General features: G+C 43.3%; 1 protein-coding gene across 1 annotated transcript; it reads left to right on the top strand.

The window, feature by feature from the left end:
* Positions 1 to 517: 517 nt before the first annotated feature.
* LOC128460230 (mitogen-activated protein kinase-binding protein 1) lies at positions 518 to 22512 on the top strand. The gene is made up of 33 exons (XM_053445314.1): positions 518 to 619; positions 2148 to 2239; positions 3541 to 3603; positions 3699 to 3756; positions 5850 to 6020; positions 6111 to 6248; positions 6465 to 6647; positions 7510 to 7670; positions 7874 to 8063; positions 8754 to 8897; positions 9156 to 9337; positions 9452 to 9543; positions 9642 to 9767; positions 9938 to 10008; positions 13003 to 13124; positions 13242 to 13317; positions 13467 to 13578; positions 13788 to 13851; positions 14178 to 14285; positions 14401 to 14561; positions 14798 to 14835; positions 15526 to 15714; positions 15804 to 15943; positions 16100 to 16239; positions 16922 to 17116; positions 17292 to 17358; positions 18506 to 18622; positions 18883 to 19058; positions 19415 to 20017; positions 20110 to 20197; positions 20819 to 20907; positions 21753 to 21838; positions 22360 to 22512. Exons 1-33 carry the CDS (start codon positions 518 to 520, stop codon positions 22510 to 22512), a joined length of 4497 nt encoding a protein of 1498 aa, XP_053301289.1.
* Positions 22513 to 22963: the final 451 nt, after the last annotated feature.

The raw sequence follows: 22963 nt of genomic DNA, 5'->3' as shown, positions 1-22963 counted from the left end.
CCTATAATCAATCGGCTTAGAACACAAAGAGCAGTGGTGCCTCAACATCCGCCAATCAGTGTAGAGAGTCCACGGTCTCTGTTTAATCCTATTAAATCAATTAGTACGAACTGCAACAAAAGCAATCTTTGATTTAATCATGAGACCGAAGCAGATTAAGGCTGTGATGTCACACGCAGGCAAACAAACAGCCTCTCCTGGATCCTGGTCTGTGCGTAAAAGGCAGCGCGACACGCACCGAGGCTGAGGACCCGTCTCCAGCAGCCAGCAGCAGTCCAGAGGATTAACAGAGAGAAGCTGCAGGAGAAGAGAACAGCGATCAGTGTCCTCATGTCCCGACAGAAGTGTCCAACTCCGTAAAGAGATCCACAGATCGTTTTCCTGTGGAGGGTTTGGAGGATCATTACGCACGCTCACTAACTTCCTCCTCTGGTGGTGGATCTGGCTGAGTGGACGGTCAGCTGTGTTTGCGCGTGTGTGTGTGAGAGTGTGTTCGAGGTGGAGGTCTGCAGACAACATGCCAGGAGATGGATTCACGATCAGAAGTCGCCTCAGGAATTTGCTGCGCTCTCCCTCAATTAAGCAAAAGAAGAACAGGAGAGAAAACCTCAGCAGCAAGGCGCGTATCTACACACACACACACACACACACACACACACACGAACACTAACACACACACTCTCTTCTTTTATGAGTATTAACGCAATTGGCGTCTTTTATTTGTAGAATCAAATCTCCTGCTACATTCAACAGTAAAACTGAACAACTTAACTTGCATGCAGCTGCAGAGGAAAATATCTACTAAGGCTTACTTAATAAATATTCAAGATAAAGCTAATGGCCTTATTGATGGCAATCAAATCATATCTATGAATCATATGAGACATTAACAAGAACAGCTTTTACCAAGAACAACTTAGTAAAGGATAATTGACATGAGATGATTGGACTCAAATCTGTTCACAACATTATTAAACATTTATGAACGATAACTTACTATTGAGCAAACCCCCAAATGTGTTCTCAGATGCAGCCTATAATAAAAGTTGTCTATTTAGAAAGAGGTATAGAGAAAAACTATTCATTTATGATATAAGAGCAACGTAGAAACTACAAGCTCACACTAGCTCATACTGTGTTTCTGGCCTGACAGTATCTGATAGTGCTTTTAAATATTTGCTGTTATTATAATAATATATGTGTCTGTAGGACACAGTGGACTCAGGTACATTCATTTGTGGCTCCAGACGAATCAAAAACACTAAACAGCTGCTTTATAAATCCACACACAGACATGACACGCCAAGCCGGCTGTGGCATCCTCTGTTTGACTGTAACGTTAAACTCGCCATTTACTTTCTTACTCTACAAAAAAGGGAGAAAGAATAATATTAGTATTTCAAATGGAAATTCGACGGAGTTTATACATGCGCTGCTCATATTAAATAGCAAAGTCCCATTCCACCATTCACACACATTCGTACAGTCCCTCTATATGCTTCGCTTTGTTGTTTGGTGTCACACACTGACGGAGCAGTTGCAGAAGAAATTAAGGGGTCGGGATCTTTCTAAAGGGCACTTCGGCATGTAGACCAGAGGAGCTGGGAATTGAACCTCCGACCTCCTGAATCGGGCCGCTCGACTATTTCAGTCCAAAGCTTCAGTTTGGAACCCAGGAGATGCCCCCTGCTGCACGTGAATCTTGCCAGCTCGTTTAGCCTGTTTGTCCTACACTTGTTTGTTTATCATGGGGAGAATAAGTCGGCATTAACCAAAGTGCCTGAGCAGGTCTGCTCACACCAGCAACCGACCCATCAGCAACCCGACACATCAATGGTTCTTTATACCAGGACACTATTAGAGACACAAGTAGAGAGATACGGGGGAAGGCCGAGTTTTGTAGATGTTACTGAGTGGTTTGATTTAAGTAGGTAACATGAAGCTAATCATCTTTGCACAACACAACAGCACACAGCAGCAGTCTATTTCTGTCTTTCACTCCTCGACGAATCTGCTTAGGCACATCCCTGCTGCCTTGCAATTATCCCAATGTCAAGCAGCTCTACTGTCCCCTCTCACTGAAAAAATAAATAAAATATGCTAAATGGTATAGTGAATGTGTGTTTTGCTGCTTTGTGTCTCCACAGGTGACGTTGGAGAAGGTTCTGGGCGTCACTGCTTCAGGAAACAGTGGTCTGGCCTGTGACCCCCACTCTGGGCTAGTGGCCTACCCTGCTGGGTAAGAGGCCGATCATTATCTAACAGCTGACCTTTGAACTATCAATACCTCCATGCACAGCTTCCTTATCATTTCTTCCTCACACAGATGTTTAGTGTGCATATATCCGTGTGTGTGTGTTATCTCAGAGGAACTGAGGAAGAGAGCTCTGTGGGCCGTCTCATCAGAGAAGCTCCACAGCAGTTTATTATCCTCTCCTCAGGAAGTGCTCCTCTGATAGTCAGTGATACACTGATCTACAAGGCACTGTGTAGTTTTTATTCTTTCTGTGCAAACACTGACACTCAAGATGCCCGTTGGGCCTCGGAGCTGCAGCACCACCAGGGTGAGGGTTTCAGAACAAGCAGAGTGGGTCCCTAAAGGCCAGAGAACTGGGCCCTGAGCCTCTTATGGGTCGCAACGATGTGTTAATTCTATAAGACGTTCAGCGACTGGAATACAGAGGAGAATTAGAGTCGTTTACTCTATTAGCGTGTCAGGAAAGGTCATTCATTCTACCTTGATTCATTCATCTGTGCATTTCCTGCCATTCATCTATTTGATTATGGAAATTAATAACTGAATAATGATTGTAAAATTACAAGGTGTTGCCAATAAGGAAGACATTACTTTTTCTCTGAAACATTCATATCATCAGAGGCTCTCATGTCTGCCTGTAAGTTTGAGGCTATAACCATTGGTTCTTATCTCAGCATAAAGAGTGGGAACAGACAGGATCCTGCTCAATGATACTTCCACATAATGTGATCTGATGTGTTTTGAAGCTGAGTTTAGCTACTTTGCCTTAAAGTCCATAAAATGCTTCTAATTAACATTCAGCCTTCTTTGACCTGCCTTTGCAGCAGTGTTTGTAATATTAATTAACTCAAGCACACTTCATTAGTGAATAAAAAGTATTATTAAATGTGTCAACAGAAGAATAAACACAGGAATGAGTGTATATTTCAAACTTGAATCCTATGGTAAACCTGTAAACTCTGATTTACTTGTGAACAGATTAGCTGCTGGTTCAGTAATGCTGTCTGGATTCCTGTGCAAACAGCAGAGCTTAGATGTCTTTAAGTTCACAGTGTATAATCTGTACCATGCAGTGTGCGTTCAATCAACTTTAATAATCTTTTATTTTCCACTCAGGCGTGGACAAGTGTTTGCATTTCCTGAGAACACAATGAAAGATGGCAAATTTCCCTTTATACTAAATACTAACCTCAATATATGCATAACGTTAAGGAATTTTTTAAACCTGTACCAACTGAAATATTTATATGGATTCATATATCTTCTGATCCCCCCACATGTAGTTGTGTGGTTGTGCTACTGAACCCCAAAAGGAACAGACAGCACCACATAATCAACACTTCAAGGTGAGTCACAGATACAGTCACACACGTTACACTGTGTAAAGTCCCAGTCGAGCAGAACATAAGCCTCTCTCTCTCTCTCTCTCTCACTCTCACAGAAAGGCCATCACAGCTCTATCCTTCTCCCCTGATGGCAAGTACCTGGTCACAGGAGAGGTGAGTCTTCTAACATGTCAAAATTGTTTACTATGCGTTCGCTCATAGTGCTGGATCAAACGCTCCCATCCTTGAGACAGGGTGGGCAAAGTAGGCAATTGCCCGAGTTGAGAGGGGACCCCCGAGAACAGTTGATAGCGATACCTATGTTTTGGAGCTCCTTGAACTCCTTCTATTATCGATGATATACAGGAAACTGCAGCCATACCGTGGTTGGAAACCCCCTAACAAGGACCTGTGCCTGGGATGGTGGTAGAAGTTTGAACTTGAACTTTACTTTTAATCGCCTTTTCTACTGGTCAAAAAACCTACTAACACCTGCCAACCTCTGGCTTTTGTCTGCAATGCGAATGAACACAAGGGGATAAATTATCTTGTCATCAGAGCGTCCTGACCCACTGTGTTGGAGTTACAGAATGTGATTCCACACAACATGCTTTCTTAATCCTCCCTCCCTTCCGCGAATCAAAGCCGTTGAATGACTTCTCTATGTAAGTGGATAAGCACGCTGCACTTGCCATGACGGCAGAGACCAAAATTCAAAAACCAAATACGCAGAGGACAAGCTGTCCTCAGGGTTGAGGGTTAAGGGCGGAGGATGTCACACCCTGTTAAGCCCTATGAGACAAATTGTGATTTGTAAATATGGGCAATACCAATCAAATTTGATTGATTGATTGACCTCAGTGTCTGAGGAGGTGTTTTTGGTGTTTATTGTTCTCATTTACTGGCCAATTGCAAATGTTGAATGTATCTTATTCATCTGCAAGGATTGGTGTGGTTCTTCTGACTGGTATTTCTGTGATCAAGGCTCTGAGCCTCTCAGCTCCCCTCGAGGATTTTCCTGCAAGAGGAGAAGAGATATTCCTGAATGACCTGATAAGAAACCAAACAGTGGCTCATTTACATAAAGGGCAGGCTGACAGCAGACATCTTTCTTTCTTTATTCTCTCTTACTGTCTGTTACTATTGGAAGCTGCGCTGCCTTTAGTTGAGCGGTATCCATTTCCAGCCTCCTCCAGGCTGCCTTTCCTCTCACCTAGTAACTGACCTTGGAGAGGTCGTTCCACCATATTAAAAAAAGAGGCGACACAAATAGCCTGCTGACCTGGTGATCCCCGAGAGGAGAATAATGTGAGCAGGTTGAGGGACAAGTGCAGTGAGCAGAGGTCAGAGGACAGAGAGGATAATCTCTCAGAGAGCTGGATAGACTGCAGTGACAGGTGACTGCTGCCTGTATCCTGCTGCAGAGGATTTAAAGGAGCCATAGCATGAACATATTCAGATTTATTATTTAAATTTGTGTTATTACTTTTCAACTATTGACCCGCAACTCCATAGTTAATCAGTGGGGTTCTACCTGTTCGTATGCACATAATAAACTGTGTGGAAACACCAGAAGAACCTTCTTAATATTGCAAAAAGTTGTCCAAATGCTTGGCTGATGTGGTGAACTGGAAATATCTACAAAAGGTTGACAACGTTAAATTAGCAATTAAATCCCGATGTACATGTACATGTGACTTAAAGGTGACATATTATGTTTATAGGTTCATAATTTAACTTTAAATTATGAATTGAAAATGTTTACGAGCTGTAAAAACTTCAAACTGTCCAATGCTGCAGCTCCTCTTTTCAGCCTCTGTCTGAAACGCTTGGTTTTCGCTACTGTCTCTTTAAACCAAGACTGCTCTTATTGGCCAGCCTGCCCCACTCTGTTGTGATTAGTCAACTGCTTCCATCATGAGTAGGAGCTGTTGGCCCATGTGCTCGCTTTACATATCTTTGTTTGGGGGCGTGCCAGACTAGCTGCTAGGTGAGCATTATGCTAATGTAGGTCATTGTGATGTCATCAGATTCACAGGAAGTATCGGCAGCAGTATTGATGGGGCTGTGTTTTTTGTGTCCCTTTATCATGGACTTTGGACTCTTTAACTTTGCAGAACTTTTACATAAACAAACACTGACACACTATAAGAAAGAAAAACATAAAAATCATCATACACCACCTTAAAGAGATGTAATGGATACACACAATAAGATCCTTCTTCATTGATGATCAAATATCAACACATCCCTCTCCATTTCCCCAGAGTGGTCACCTACCGGCAGTGAGACTGTGGGACGTGGCCGAGCGACGACAGGTGGCGGCGCTTCAGGAGCACAAATATGGCGTCTCGTGCGTGGCCTTCTCCCCCAACAGTAAATTCATTGTCAGCGTGGGAAACCAACATGACATGCTGGTGAACGTGTGGGCGTGGAAGGTACTTCACACTCCCTTTAAGCTCACAGCCAGCTCCTCTCAACATCTGTGTAGCTGTCACATGTATTGTTGTGTGTTTGTTCTCTTCTAGAAAGACGTCGTTGTCGCAGCCAACAAGGTGTCGAGTAAAGTGACGAGTGTGTCTTTCTCTGAGGACAGCTCCTACTTTGTTACTGTGGGGAACAGGCACGTCAAGTTCTGGTATCTGGATCACTGCAAGGCCAGCAAGGTACTGAAGTAACATATAACTAAAAATATTTGATCACCACAGAAATATGGGCTTTATCCTCCCAGACCATGTTTTGTTCTGTCTATTGAAGAGAATATTGTGTTTTATGAGTGATTTTGTAGAAGTCCGTCCATCTTTATGTACCGTCTATGGTAGGAAAGCTCTTTGCATTAACAGTGTCACGTCAGCTAACCCTTCCCCTTCTGTGGCATTCAGGCCAGCGCTCCCGTCCCGCTGCTGGGCCGCTCGGCGCTGCTGGGAGAGCTGCGGAACAACTTCTTCTGCGATGTGGCCTGTGGGCGGGGCTCTAAGTGGGACTCCACCTTCTGCATCACCTCCTCCGGCCTGCTGTGCGAGTTCAACACTAAGAGGATGCTGGACAAGTGGGTGGACCTGCAGGTGAGTGACAGGTGGTTTAGATACTGGTCCTGTTTTGTAAAGACAGTAATGGGATGGTAGTGATTGGGCTGTGTCACTACATCCACCAAGGAAACCTTATCTTTGCTGATACACAACACTGATTAATCAAAGTGTTTGTCTCTCTGCCAGAAAGTCAATAAGCACCATTGCTTTAGTACAACTTGTCTCTCCAGCTTGATACACCTCTCCATTTATGTTAGACACTGCCTTCTAATGAGAGTTGAAAATATTGTTAATTTTGTTGATATACACAAACCATCTACTGCACGTCTGTCCTTCCTGGGAGAGGGAGCCCTCACCTGTGATCACTCACCTGTGACGCTCTCTGTCTCTACATTAAAAGTTTTTTGGGGGGAGTTCATCTCCACTGTAATGGAGGGTTATGGAGAAAGGATGTCCCTGCATGTATCCATCACAGCTCTGTACCCGTCATGTGTATGGTCAGTGTCCAGCTGTGGTGTTTCATTAAGAGGTGAGGTTGAAGGCGTGTGGCCGCTGCTCCTGCCTTCTGTCGGAGGATCGAACACAGATTAGGACCAAGGACAGGATATGTTCCACTTGGACCTTTATTATGAGGGACAGGCAGTACTCCTGTGGAATGCACCTAAGATAAATTATTATTTTCAAAGATAAAAACATGCATTTTTTGGGGGGGTTAAATTAGTAAATCTCCACAAACTGCAACTTATTACTCCATGTCCTGCTGATTGTTACTAAAATCCTCAGTTTACATGTCTCACTTTACTCTGGACAGATTTCCCTGCTCCTCAGTGGTTACCTGTAAATAACAGATCTTCTAAATCGATCTGATGTGTCTACTTTTTTGTGTGATGCGCTGCAGACGAGTATGGCCCAGTCTCTGTCCCTGTCCGAGGATCTGATCTTCTGTGGCTGCGCTGACGGAACGGTGCGAGCCTTCAGCCCTGCCGACCTGCACTTTGTCTGCACGTTGCCCCGGCCGCACCCCCTCCGCGCTGACGTCTCGGCCATCACCCAGGCCAGGTGAGGAAGAGCTCAGGAGCCACACACACGGCCAATCCTTGGCAGCGATCCACTGCGGGATCAAACGCTCTCTATTTATAGCGCTTCCTGTCTCCAGCTGCACCATTTCACAGTCCTAAGCCCTACCTTATTGATGTTTCAAAAGGAAATATCTGGTATTGTTATTCCATGATCTTTAAACAACCTTTTCTCTCTTCCACCAGCCACCTATTTTCCACCAAGGCAGATGACCGTTACCCAGCAGCCATCGCGGTGACCTACGACCCCCTCGGCCACCGGCTCAGCTGTGTGTATAATGACCACAGCCTGTATGTGTGGGATGTGAGAGATGTGAGCAGAGTTGGGAAGGTGCACTCTGCCCTGTTCCATGCTGCTTGTGTCTGGGACCTGGAGGTAAACATCCAAGAGGAAATGAACGACACATGCAGACAGATACTGGCTCAATAGTTTGGATGTTGGTTATTGATTAGGTTGTTGATTCTGGGAAACGGGGGGGATTGATCAATATCCGGGACCCGGCTCTGGTTCCCGAAGTAAATTTCCCACTAATTCTTTCCACTGACGTTCCAGAAAATCCTTATTAAGAGAGTATTAAGCCTTGAAGTAGATCGGCCAGCTACGAGAGGAAGCATGTTCAGCTTTTGACTCGGAGCAAAAGTAATAGAAAATTTTGGAACAAAGAAACAAGACTGGGTATATAATTGTTTTAAGAGTAAAGAAACTACACATCCCATAAACCATCGCAAGTGATCCCTTTCCAACAACTTCCAGTGCACTTCTTCTTGTTTTTAACCTTGTTGTTAGTGTAGTAAATGTAAAATGTAAATCTAATCTAATTTTAATTATTACATTTAAATTGACATTAAATCATTTATATAAAGTTGTATTTACAGATGATTTACATTTTAACTTGCTCATATTAGGCAATAAATGCTGGTGCATAGTCTTTTGTTAAATCGCTTTATTGCACATTATGCCAATGCTCCATTTTGACTGTAAAAGTATATTACAGCATTGTTTTTCAACACGTTTAGCTTGCTGTAGACTAGTTTATATTCCATCTTCTCTGCTTTTCCTCGTCAGATTTTCCCCGATGTTCCCGGGGAAGTGGCGGCCGGTTTGTCATCGGGCGCCTTCCTCAGCTGCTCGGCTGATAACACCATCAGGCTGTGGCGCATAGACGACTGGTCTCAGACGCGTGCTCAATTCCAGAACATCCTCAGCAGGGTTAGTTTGGCGTTAATATCTGTATGTCCTCATGTCATACAAAACAGATTAAATCTCGTGAGTGTATATTTTCGCTGTGATGATGATGATGATAATGATGATGATGGTTTTATTGGGGTTAGAGTATTGCGGACCTCTGCCAGGACAGAGGTCTAGAGGGTGGGGGCTGCCACACACTGAAGCCCATCCAGGTCCTTCCTGGTTCCCCCAAGCAGAACTCCATGATAAGTTATTTCTCTGTCCATTACTGCTTTGCAGGATCTCCTGAATATAATCTATGCAGATGGAAACACTGCAGCATTACTGGATGCAGACTGTGTAACGAATGCAGATAAATTAGGGGATGGACAGGCGACAGAAAGCAGGACAGGCATCAGGACTATCTGTGTCAGTCCAGATGGCAAACACCTGGCTTCTGGAGACCGCAACGGCATGTTGAGGTGGGACAGATTTAGACAATGTACCTTTCCCAGAGTTTGACTGATAATGACGGAGAGGTAACGTTTGAAAATGTTTTTAAAAAGTGTGTGTGTGTGTGTGTGTGTTGTCTGAAGGGTTCATGACCTCAGCAGCATGGAGGAGATCCTGAAGGTGGAGGCCCATGATGCTGAGATAATCTGTCTGGAGTACAGCAGCCCAGAAACAGGTCAGTGTCTTCACGTGTCTGTGCTACACAATGTATTGAGAGTAACTGTGCATCGGCCGAGTGCACGATATTAGCTTTAATAGAATTCTCCCGGTCAGGTCTGAAGCTGTTGGCCACAGCGAGCAGGGACCGTCTGATCCACGTGTTGGATGCTGAGGATGACTACAGTCTGGTGCAGACGCTCGACGAGCACTCTTCATCCATAACTGCCGTCCGCTTCGCTGGTGAGCCCCACAAGACTCTGTCAACATCCGACAGCTAATCTTTCCTTAAACCCTCGTTTTCATCTCCCTCCTTCATGTCCCTCTTTTCTATTTGGCTGCTTGTCTTTTTTAAGCCCCACTGAATAAACCTGACTGACGTTGTCCTGCAATTAATTATTTTTGTTCCTCAGCCAACGAGAACAAGGTGAGGATGATCAGCTGTGGAGCAGACAAGAGCATCTACGTCCGGACTGCACACAAGGTAGGACACAAGATTCAGTTTGCAAAATCCCACAGTCAAATTTGTGGAATATGCTGTAGAACATCCAATATACACACATAACTTTATCACCGCTGCTCACATCAGTTATACTAAACGAGGATGCAGTGGGTCAGAGAAGAAGCATTACCTTTGGTCAGGATTCAGGTCAGAAGGAACTGTAGATCCAGGACAATTTTTGACGTCTTCAAGACAGTTTCTTTGATTTCTCAGAGAATAATTCATGGATCTTGATGAAAAATCTGGCACATTTAGGAGATTGATATTTGTATGTGTTTGGTGCAGATCCAAATAGAACTCTGGATCTTGTGAATTTAAATGTGATTTCATAAAGGGGCCTGGCAGAGGTATGTCAAATAAACTACAGCAATAATATGCTATTTATCAAAAAATATTTACATAATCTTATTTTCACATCACTTAAAAAGCAAAAAGTAATTTGAGGCTCGCAGCAATTTTAATATCACTGTCAGATTCCTGGTTTCTCCGGATTTACTGTTTCATTTTGGTAGAGAGGGAAACTCCAGCAGGGTAAATGAGTCATCAAGGCAAGCACCCTATTTTACTGTGCTAAAGAAAGTGCAAGAAATTCCCGGATCCGACCGTTAATCTGTATCTGCTCAGACATTTAATGGGTTCTTCTCTGGGTCATGCCCTATCCCTCCACCGAATTTAATGGAAAATGGTTCAGTGGCTTCTGAGTAATCCTGCTAACTAACAAACAGACGAACTAGAATAGCACTCAGTGAACCGCATACCTCCGCTAAGTCCCAGCAGTCCTCTTATGAATCCACATTTAATGAATCGGCTAGATTTAGATTTGGATTTGGATCCGCACCATATTACAAATACTTATAAAAACCAGTCCTCTAAATATGGATATAAAAACCCATGAATTATTCACTGTGAAATTAATGAAAATGTTGAAAAACAACACACAGTGTTAAAGACAATCTTGGACCTATTAATCAAATCCACATTTTATCTTGGACTATAAGGCACCTGTCCACCAAGCTTCAATGAAATAGAAGCTGTATTTTTGCGCAATCCTGTGAACAGACAGTCAAACAGCCATGAAAACACAGCCTCCTGTCTGTGGTTTTTCTCTCCGACCATAACAGACACAGCGAGGAGCTCATCTAGGTTCAGTATTCTTTGCTGCTTTTTTGCCCAAGCGAGTTCTCACTGTGCAGCACAAGAGTTACACAATCCATGTAGACTCTTTTTGTAAATACAAAAAAACTTTACAGCATGTACCAGATAGAGACCATCTGCAGTACAAGTTGTATAACTGAAGCAATAAAGGAGACGTCATGCTGCTTTCTTTCCCCGGGTCACTGTGGTATTTTTCTGTTTGATTCGTCTTGCATAAGTTACAACAATCTTCTTAAACTTAAGACAGAATTCAGGTCAGTGCACATTAAGATTTTTTAGAGCACAATAAACAGCGGCTTATTAGTGTTGGAGCAGAACCTCTCCTCAGCATCCATACACTTAGAGACAATAGTCAGTAACTCTCTGTGACAGCCCTGTGCTCTCTGCAAAACATGAGTGAGCATCATCGGTGCTGTGATTTCTCAAGGACTCCTAATGGGAGTCTCCATTGTGCAAACTTCAGAAACGGTTTTATTATTTGATCTTACAGTGGGTCATTGTCAAGCATATTCATTCCTCCAAATCCATTTGAAAGCAGTAAAACAACTACATGTATGCGTATATTCTTACTTCTAAGTAATAAGATACAAATATTAGTATTTATTCCAACCAATCTCTGCACCTTTTAGATAATGCAGAGGTCATGTCTGCCTTCTTTGTATTCAATACATGTGCTAAATTAAAGCGCTTAGAATAAAATAAAAAAGTCTTCATCCCACTCAAATTGGGTTAAAGTTCCTGTCTGTATGTGGAACGCATACATCAAGAACCATTCATCTTATCGACTTCATACGTGACATGTGTATTTTTAATGATCCAACCATGTGCAGTTTTGGATTTGTAGCAATTTGGACACATTATTTGTTTCATTACATTATTTTTAATAAACAGGTGACCAGCGCTCTGTAGCAGCAGCGACTGGCACTCATCAGCTTAAGTGATGTTGTGGACAGCAGCAACAACTGATTGTCCAGTCCATGGTTCTGCTGACTGAGCTGAGCTTCACCGAACTTTGAATAATCCTGTGAACGGCTCTTTGTGCAGCAGCAGCAGCTTCAGGGTTCTGTGGACTCAGTCCAGCAGCAGGTCTGTTCTTGCCGCAGCTCGATTACTGCAGGTCACTTTCACAGTTTCACAAAGAAAGCTGCCTCACCACAGGCCAAGAAAACAGCCCGTTCCAAACAATGGATTTAGAACCTGCCCTGCGCTTGTAATACAATACTTATTTAGAGAACATTATATTATTGACGTGCACAATAAAGAGGAAGTGCTGAGATGTAAATGAGAATCCATTTTACCATGTGACATAAGGATAACCCTTGATACTGATGCTGGTCAACAGGATGTAGAGATCCTGGGGATCTGATTGAGATGGATGTAGACAATGGAGGTGACTGGGGGGGGGGGGGGGGGTCGTTCAGTGACAGAGTGGAGGAACGGATTATTACGTCTCTATTGACCTCCACCAAGGAGGTTGTTTTCATGAGCGAGGTTGGATTGCATGAAAATTGGTGGAAGGGTTTCTTATGGGTCCAAAGAGAACCCAATAAATGACGGTGCCCATCCGCATCATGGTTAGGGTCAACATTTTTTGCTTGTGTGAAATGTGGTGCAGACCCACATACAAATCTAGATCTAGGAAATTCAAATGTGGTTTCACAAGTGGACTGTTGGGACTTGGTGGAATTGTCATTCTCGACTTCATTTGTTTTAACATCCCACATATCTTTATGTTTCATTTGCATCTTTTCTACTGATGCTGAATCTGCAGCCTCCCTCCTCCCCTGCACAGACCTGACAGTGTTTCTCTTTGTTCTGCAGACGGACAGAGGGACAGAGTTCAGGCGCTCCCACCATATGGTGAGCAAGGCCACGCTGTACGACATGGGTGTAGACCCCACCTGCAAGTACGCTGCTGCCGGCTGCCAAGATCGCTGCATCCGGTGAGTGTGTGTCATGGGGATGCATGAAGGACAGGGAGGTTATAGCAACTGGATATGCATCTTATAAGAAAGTTGTTTTTTTAATATATTTGTGTTTTCTTTCCCTCCTGCCTCCAGGATTTTCAACATCAGCAGTGGCAAGCAGAAGAAGCTCTATAAAGGATCGCTGAGTGAAGATGGCAGTCTGCTTAGGGTAACATCTTTCTCCACTGTCCACTCCTCTCTCACACACACTCAAACACACGCACACACACACACACACACACACACACACACACACACACACACACACACACACACACGCACAGTTCATAGACTATAGAATGTGTTTGTATCCGGCAGGTGCAGATCGATCCCTCAGGTCAATACGTGGCCACGAGCTGCTCCGATAAAAACATCAGCATCTTTGACTTCTACACAGGGGAGTGTGTCGCCACCATGTTTGGACACTCTGGTAACAGAACACACACACACACACACACACACACACACACACACACACACACACACACACACACACACACAAACAAACACACACAATTCATGCAGCCAAGCTGACCATAGTAATTTACACATTTTATAGCAAGAGGGAATAGGATGCAATGCCCGACACAGCCGGGGGCAATAAAATAACTAACCAGCCATAACTTTGTTTTTTTGCAGAGATTGTCACAGGGATGAAGTTTACCAACGACTGCAAGCATTTGATTTCTGTGTCAGGTGACAGGTGAGAGACAGCATTGTGTCTAGCTATACTGGAAAATCCCGAATCGAGTTGATAGCTGGAATAATGTGATATTTCTGACAAAGAATACCATTAGTGATATATTTCAAATGAGAGCTGTGACAACGATAAGATGCGTAAGTATGAACAATTTCAGTGCAGTAGAATAAGACTGGACCCAGGATGACAGCAGCACCCAAATTAATATCATCCTCAACCTCTGATGCAGAAGGAAATGAGTGAGGAAATGTGTTTGCAGACAGTTTCCTCAATGGTGCAGCTGAAATGAAATGCTGAATTTTTAATGCCTGAATGCTTTTATCTCCCAGCTGTATCTTTGTGTGGCGACTGGCTCCTGAGCTGACAATCAGCATGAGGGAGCGGCTCTTCCAGCTCAGACCGAACCCGAACACGCCGCCCGCCACCACCAGCCTCAGGTGACGACTCACGCCGCCATCGAGGCCTTTTCATTGACCACGTTCGTTCTTGTAATGATCATCCAGGTTCCACTTTAAACATTTTTTCTCCGGCCCTCCGATTGTGTTCCTCCAGGCGGGAGGTGTACAGCGCCCCCACTCTGGGCGCCATGTCCTCAGACAGTGACCAAGAGCCTGAGGGGGAGGACAGGGCGGAGGACGCTGCTGACCCCAATGAACCTGAAGACACCGCAACCACCGCTTCCTCCCACAGCAGCCATGACGAGGAGGACACAGGTACGGTCTGAGACTCTAATCCAAATGATTATAAAGGGAATTAGAATCAGCGTGTAGCACTGAGTAGAGGAATGTCCTCTCGCAACCGTGTTTGTGAGCACACGCCCTGCTGTACTGTTATTTAACCTCTGTGCAGAGGGCAAGAGAATAAAAAAAATCCAAAGACGGCATAAAAATTGCATCATGGTGTAATCATTGTTCATAACTTTTAATTATTGTGCTTTTCCATACATCAGGAGGCTCAGATGAAGGACAGGAGTGGGGGCAGACAAAGGTAGGTGCTTATATTCAATGGATTCAATGGATTTATCAGTATAAATAAGATCAACTTTGGATGCATGTTTAAGTATTAAATGTGTATAGTATTGTATTTATAAATTCAAAATTATTCCATCATTATCTTTCAGTGAAAAAGTAAGGTTAAAGCAAGTCTCCAGGAAATCTATATAAGTCAATGAAAAGTCCTCTGTGTGTGTGTATGTGTGTGTGTGAGTGTGTTCCAGTGCATTTAATTGTCATTCCATGTTAATCACATTAATTCACAATACACAACTCATCCTTGACTCCATCCCTGCTTAATTGTTTTATGAACAGTGCATAATATTGAGTATAAATATATATATTTAATACAGCCTGGACAGCTGATGAGTACCATGTCTTTCTAAAGACTTTAGGAGGACTGAAGTGGCTTAAGGATCTCAGGCTTATCTCCCCCAAACATGAGATTAATCCCTCTGTGATGTGCTGGGGGGGAGGCTGAGTCTTTAAAAGTGATATGAAATTCATTCTGAAATACGCAGTTCAATTTGGGGCACTATACGGTACACCACATACCCTCATCTTGTAGAAAAAATGACATTAATTAATTCAAACTTTCATTTTTTCATTTTCCGGAACCTCTGTGCGATATATTTCAGCCCTGTCTTATAACAACAGAGGTCATGGTCTCCTGTCTCATTCACAGCATGCAGTCACCAACCAGGTGGCCCTGGACCCTCTCAGGCGTCCTCGCCGGCAATGGTCTCATCGTATGGGCACTCTGGAGCTGATGGTCAAATCCATGCTGGACCTGAGGCAGCTGGAGAGCTTATCTCACAAGAAAAGCCCCCCCGGCCTAGTGAGGCAGAGCACGTCCAGTCTGCAGGATCCCGAGGTGTGCATGCACGTACAGGAGGACAATAAAGAGGTATGTTTGTAATTGCTCTGCTGCACTAAGTCACCTTTCCTCATTTGCTGCTGCAGTTGGAGGAGAGATCCAAGAGGCACCAGGCCTGGCCACATGCTGACTGGCTGTCCTCACCCGCGTCCAAGGGCATCAAGGGGAACGACGGAGCAGTGTTGTACCCCGAGGACAATGAGGACAGCACAAGTCTTCAGGGCAGGTAAATCCCTGCCTGCATGCAAACACACTGTTTTCATCCCAGTGACCGTGAGAGAGAACAAAAGGGCCTTTCTATTCTTAGTTTGCTGTTCCCCCCTCTCCGCCCCTCTTCTTCTCCTCATTGTTATTTCCACCTCTCTGTGTTTTCATACGTCAGTGATTACATAGTGAAGGAGCAGCACCGCAGCATGCAAGGACGAGGGATCCGCAGTGAGGGCCAGGACAGCCGCAGCCCGGACAGCGCCTGCTCCCTGGGCTTCGACCACATGGAGTCCAGCCTGGATGGGGTGCTGGATGGTGAGGGCGACCACAATAAGAGGGACAGTAACCCAGAAAAACAATTAAATAGATGTCATGTCATAACTTATCTTCCCTTGAATAAAAGCACAAAGCACCACAAGTTAAGATTCAAAGCTATTTGTCTCATTGCAGTTAGACAGTCTCTGACTTTAGTCCCCCCTAGTGGTAGTATAAGAAAAGACTGTGGCTGTCAGCTGTTCCTGCTCTACATTTACTAAAAATAAAGTAAATGAGTTTTAAAGTGAGAAATCGCAAATGACACAGATTAAGCATGTACATATCTCTAATAAAACCTCTTTAACTCTGCTATGCCTCACTTTATTAGAATAATATTCGGCACCGGTAATTTTCAGATGTTTTGCTTTGGATTAAAGAGGTTTATTTTGGCTGTAACTACATGATTCCATAGAGGATTTTCACTAACAATTTTTAGACGAACATTACGTTTTTCAGCTATGTTCTGTTCCATCTTCATTTACTCTAGGTACATCTATACCGATTCTTACACCTCTGCAGAAATCTCACAAGACACCAAGATTATTCATATAGACCCTGCAGTTGCAGAGACTTTTTTCTGATAGAAATATTTCAGATAATAACTTTCTACCACATAACCCTCAGAGTTCTGACTGGCAGTTTCTAAGGATTATCTTGTACGTGTATCTCTATTTGTCCTCAGATTTTGCAGATGTTGAGTCCCTGAGCCCGGACAGCTGCGACGAGGAGGACGATGAAGAGAGGGAGGAAGTGAAACAAAAGGCAGAAGTGACGAGTATGGAAGAGGCTCTGAGGACGGTGACCGACAGTGCCGACCGCAGCCGGGAAGACTTCCTCAAGCGGAACTTTGAGACACTGGCAGAGAGCTGCAGCACGGGTCAGACAGGGCAAACACACACGTGCTAATACCGACACACACAGTATTGATTAGTCTGGTGGTTCTCCTTCTACTTTAGATTTATCTTTCTTGGGTATTTCTCTTCTTTCTCTGCCAATGTCTACGTTTATCCTTTTTTGTTTGTTTTATTTGAATGTCCACTGTCTGCCCACAGCTGAGCAGAGCAGAGTCCCCAGGCTCAGCATGTCTTCACGCTTCCTGGCCAGAGGACATAATAACAGGTACTGCTGACCACTTCAGACCAGTGTGGACTCACAGCTATAATTACCGATCCATGTGGACTCACGCACACTGCTCTGCTAAACCATCTGTGTACCCTCTTGATCCAGCCGGCTGTCGGTTTGTAAAGACATTGTTAAAGGCTCTCTGGGTCATTTTGTGTGAGAGAACGTTGTTGCATTGTTTTTGGTCCTTGGATGACCTAAAGGTTGTAAAATGTTTACTTGCATTTTTCATTGCATTGCAAAGGATCTTTTTTTCTCTCCGCCATCACCAAGCGTTTGCTCGTTTGTGGGAACTTTTGGATTTCCTTATAATATTGTAAGGTCCTGACCTCATTACGTGAAGTGCCTTTAGGTAATGCAGGTTGTGATTTGTGTTTGGAATTCACTTGTGTGAATTGTTATTTAATTTATGAAATGGTTGAATATTTTCTGGAAATGTGTTTATCCATATTCCTGCCAAATGTTAGCTGAGCGAATGGATGCCTCCCCCATGTCAATGCAGTTCAGCGAATGTGAAGTTACAGCCAGCAGCCAGTTTACAGATTGGAACCCGGGACAAACAGCTAGCTTGGCTCTGTTCGATGATAACAACATCCATCCACAAGTTAATGAAGTCTCTGCTGGTTGCTTGGCAACTGGTCTTAGCCCATTCTTAAACCCCTGTAAGACACACAACTTGTTTTTTGTACAAACACAACAAACAAGATTCAATGATTTAATGTGTTAACTAGTGAGCTGATGGGTATTTTTTTTTACACAGAGCCATGTTAGCTGTAAGCTGATATCTGTCTTCTGGCTCTGTCAACATAGGCTGTGTAGCATAAGTACTGTAGATACTTTCTCAAACAGTGCAACTATTCTCTTAAATGAATGTAAAAATCTATGAATATAATCAAATGTCTAAAAGCTACTAGTGGCTCGGTCTTTGTTTCATTTGAACAAGTAACATTAAAGAACATGCCATGGTTCCCACAGGTTAATGGGCTGAACTGTTTCAGGTGCATTCGAATAATCAGCTCGTAGACATAGCTTCATATTTACTAGAATAGAATGATCCTAACGTGATTGTGCTAACTATTCATTTAACAGGGTATTACATTGTGTATCTGCTGATCTAACTCTGTCATGATTTCTGTCTGAATAGGAGCAACCACTCCCCCAAGCCTCCTGTGTCAAAAGTACGGCCCTTGATTGATGATGGTCAGAGCAGAGACATGGAAGACAAGACCCCAGAGTCCCCTGGCTGGACTGAGGGACCAAAGTAAGGAGGAAATACTGACGTGGATCTGAAAGATGTTTAATCTTAGACTAGGGCTGCTTTGTGGAATAATCAATTATAAATTAAATGTTCACAAAGTACAATTGTTAGGCTACTCTGTTTAAATAAATGATTATAACGCATTGGTAGAGAGCAGGTCATTAAAATGAAACACAGACTGATATTCACTTTAGCTTGTTTTTATTTATGTTGTGACGAGTGATAAATGTGCGAGAAGTGATTTTCAAGCTGACGTGTCTCAGCAGGGCCGATGCTCCAGAGAAGGAGTGCACTCCCACCCTCAGAACCGGAAAGAAGAAGACTTCCAGGTCCCACCTGTGGAGGATGTCCAACCCTCCTCCACTGAAAGCTCAGCTCCTGCTGGACAGAAGCACGTGTTTGATGAAATCACAGTCTACTCAGAACCTGGCCTCGGATGGTACGTTCCATCCTCACTTAACTCATTTATTACTTTATATTTGAGTTTGGTTTATTAGCTTGTATTTTACAGGGATCCTGCGGGACACAACCTTTAAGAGAGAGTTATATTATTATATTATTAGCCAAGGAGCTCATTTGCATCTGTGGTCCATGGGTAGAAAAAGACAATAGAGTACAATATTACCTCTGTAATAATTTAGTGAACATGAGGTCCTATACTATGAAATATAAAATTTTTGTTGGTTTTACTTTTGATAATTACCCAGAATTGACAATATATATATATATATATATATATATATATATAAAAGCCATAAATTAACATTCATTTCCCCCTCAACATTATTTCTCCAGCTCCTCACTCCCCCGTCCTCTCCGGCGACCGAAAGGACTTGCGCAAGAGACCTCAGCACCTTTTCCTGGACCAAGACCCCTCCAGGCCGTCCTTCCACTTTTCCTCACCCTCCTCTGGCTCTCCCCAGTCTCCCCAGTCCCCCTTACCTTGGGAGAGTCCCAAACTCAAGCCCCCGCACTCCTACATGAACCCTACAGCCAGCTCCATGGCCAAAAGCAGCCGCTCCTCCTCGCTGTCGGAAGGCATCCAGGTCGGGACGCCCCCTGGCTCCCCCTCCTTCCTTAAGGGCATGAGGTTATCGGGGGAGATAGAGGTAGAGCTCCCGCTATTCACCTCATCTCCCATCCCTGCTTTCCCCTCTATCGTCAATTCATCGTCATCCGTATTGAACCCTCTGGCAAAAAGTCCCTCCCCTGCTTCTCCCCATCGTACAGCTGCAGTTTCACCTGCTACGTTTACTCACAACATTCCACCCTCTCGCATCCCGCTGCCCAAGCAGCCTCTCAGCCCTCGACGCAGCCTCTGCCTGGAGGTAAAACCGAGCACCAGTGGGTTTGGAGGCCTCAGAGACCCCCAGTGTGACTTTCCAGGAAACAAACAAGGTAAGACAGCCAGCCTCATCCTGTAATCCTCCTTATACACACAGAACTACATTCTCACATTTGTTGCCTTGTGTTTATCTTGTTATTTTTAGCAATAGGTCGACATCTATCTCTGACTTTGGATCATTCTTTGCCGAGTTCACTATCAGTGAAGCCGAGTGGAGGCTTGGTTCCTAAGAGGTAAAACCCTTTTACTACATGTTTATTACACTTTATGGTTTTATTTTTGCTTACAATATACTTTATTTTATTTTATACTTGTACTTCACTTTTAGTTTTAGTTTCACTTATATATATTTTTTAGATGTAATACTCGAATTTTTTTTGATTTTTGTTACTAAATTATATTGTGTAACTGTAATCTTATTTGATCTAGTCTCATCTTTTTTTTAGAGGGACAAAAGCACATTAAATAAAATTATTTGACTAACATGTAAACGTGCCAGATTGTCATACAGACTAGTTTTTATCACACAGTCCCTAGCAGGTTGACGGGAAAATCCTATGTCAGAAACATATACATACAAACACAATCAGTGAAATTAGACAGAGAAAAAGTAAAACAAATATAATATAAATATTCAGGGCAACAATGACCATTAGCCGAATCACTAGTTAACTTGAGGAAAATGTTTGAGTATGCATTAACCACTGTTTTATGTTTTATAGTTGCCTCTCTACGTTTGTGTATTTGCAGAATTCAGCTCATTATAGATTTTGCTAGTTATTTTCTCTTCTATTTCAACATATCACAGTTGCATTAAATACAGTTACTGATACAGATTTCTCTCATGCCCCCAGTGCCTATGAGTCAGGACAGGTGGCTGCGGCTAAAGAGTGCCCTCTGCTGCGCGGACAGGCCCTTACATCCAGTACTGACCCTCAGCCAGGTCTGACTCCCCACAAACCTTTTATTAACCTGCCTCTTCATCACTGCACCTCTTCTTCACACTGCTTGTCCACTGTCTACCTTTGTCTGCCCTCCTTCTGTCAGGGCTTTCATTAAAAATGAGAAGTTTGATTATTTTGTATCATCCACTCTTTTGGTTTATTATGGCCCGAGCACGACTGGGCAAAGGCCCTATTACTTTTGGTCTGACTATTCAGGTAAATGATTAGCATTTATGATAGCCTGAACATACACGAAAACTCACCAACCTTCACGGGCGCGTCAGTCCTGATGAAACTTGACGTAATTTGAAATGGGCGTGGGAAAAAAGGCTCAACAGCGCCCCCTAAAACGCAGCAATTCCGTCTGGTTTAACCGATCTTTACGGAATTTGTTACACACATGTATCATGACCAGATGGAAAAAATAGCTCCGTAAAAAACAGTTTTGCTCCTGAAGTATGATCCAGTCATTGGAGTGTGTTTGATGGGTGGCCATCTTAAAAGACAGCAGGGGGGGGTGATGTCAGGGGCTAAACGACCAAATTCAGTGTGTTTCTCACCTAACCAACCACAGCACACACACATCACATAGATAACAATAAAAAACATGTGAAAATGTAATTAAAATTGCATGTGTGTATGTGTCTGTGTGTGTGTGTGTGTGAGAGATTTATAGTTTCTTTTGATTCTCTTGAACCTTTCGCTCAACATCAACTGTGCACTTGCTGCACTCCATTAAAGTGTGTCATAGTGTGTCATAGTGTGTCTATACTGTGTGTGCACACACTGATTTGCCACATGCCGCGCTGCACCTGAAAGAGTCGTTCTCCTGCTCTCTTGACAGATCAATCTATCACCCTGGAAACTTGCAGGCGGACGGCTATCGAGCTTCACAGCAGTCTGAGCAAGACCATCATGCTCTACACCACGGTCAGTGAGTGTGTCTGTGCTGTATGTCCAGGTGTGTGTGTGCGTGCATGTGCGTGTGTGACAAAATTAAATCACAGGAAACGAGAGAGATGGTGAAAGTTAAGAGGAAAGGTTAACATGTTTACATACCTGTCACTCTCATGTTTGTCTCATTGTTATAAATTGCATGGATAGGTTAAATATTTATTGCTTAAATTATACACATTCTTATAATGTATTGTTTTAAAAATTGTACTTGTGTGGATGCTGCTGTTGTTATGTTTGTTCATCTCGTTTCTGCAGAAATTCATTGTAATTATCACGCATACATTCTTACATCTTGACTGTAGGCCTGAAATTGTTATTAAATATTCTAATATCAATTCTGTAATTATTATTGATTATTTTTATAACCAACTAAAAACATATTATTTTCTTCAATTTTTTGATTTTCATAATCATTTTATCCTTTGATTGTTTCACCAAACTGTCTGTCTTTACTCACTGTCTGGGTGCTAAATAAATGGGTTGATTTAAACCAGGTTCTACAGAGTGGCCAACAGCCCAGTGAGGACCAGCAGCAGATGAGGCGACTCCTGTCCGAGGCCATGTTCACGGTGAAGACGGAGCTGGACTCTGTGCTTCAGCCGCCCTCCCAGTGCGAGGGGAACCAGGACCAGGCGGTGAAGGGGTAGGGAGACTGGAGCAGTACATTGAGCTGCTGCTGAAGGCTGTGGAGAGAAGGCTGGATAATAATCTGCTGTCCAACACATGAACAAACGCATGCACTCTCAGTAGCACTGTGAATTGCACACTTGTTATTTGCACAGAGATGTCTTTTTTAACTGTAAACTCATGAGATGTTATTATATTTGAAGAAATTGGTACGAAATCACGAGTGTCATGCACTGAAATAATGAATACAAATGTTGCCTTATTTTTCAAGATGCCATAGTTTGTTTTCCACTTTTATTAAACCTTAATGAGTCGATATGCGATGGAGGGAGACACTAGAGGATCAATGAGGAAGTTACATGAAGAGCACAGTTGGTATTAAACTGATAAAACTGAATTCAGTTCAGTTGTGTATCACTAAACAGCCACATTGTAAATCTCAGACACTTTACATAGTAAGACTAAAGTGCT

The sequence above is a fragment of the Pleuronectes platessa genome, chromosome 17, assembly GCF_947347685.1.
Source record: "Pleuronectes platessa chromosome 17, fPlePla1.1, whole genome shotgun sequence".
Taxonomy (NCBI): Eukaryota; Metazoa; Chordata; class Actinopteri; order Pleuronectiformes; family Pleuronectidae; genus Pleuronectes; species Pleuronectes platessa.
This window is presented reverse-complemented; position numbering and strand designations above follow the sequence as displayed.

Coding starts and splice junctions, on each gene's coding strand:
- LOC128460230 (XM_053445314.1), top strand. CDS start 518: ATGCCAGGAGATGGATTCACGATCAGAAGTCGCCTCAGGAATTTGCTG. Junction 2,240..3,540: donor CTAGTGGCCTACCCTGCTGG/GTAAGAGGCCGA, acceptor CCCCACATGTAG/TTGTGTGGTTGTGCTACTGA. Junction 9,338..9,451: donor GACCGCAACGGCATGTTGAG/GTGGGACAGATT, acceptor TGTTGTCTGAAG/GGTTCATGACCTCAGCAGCA.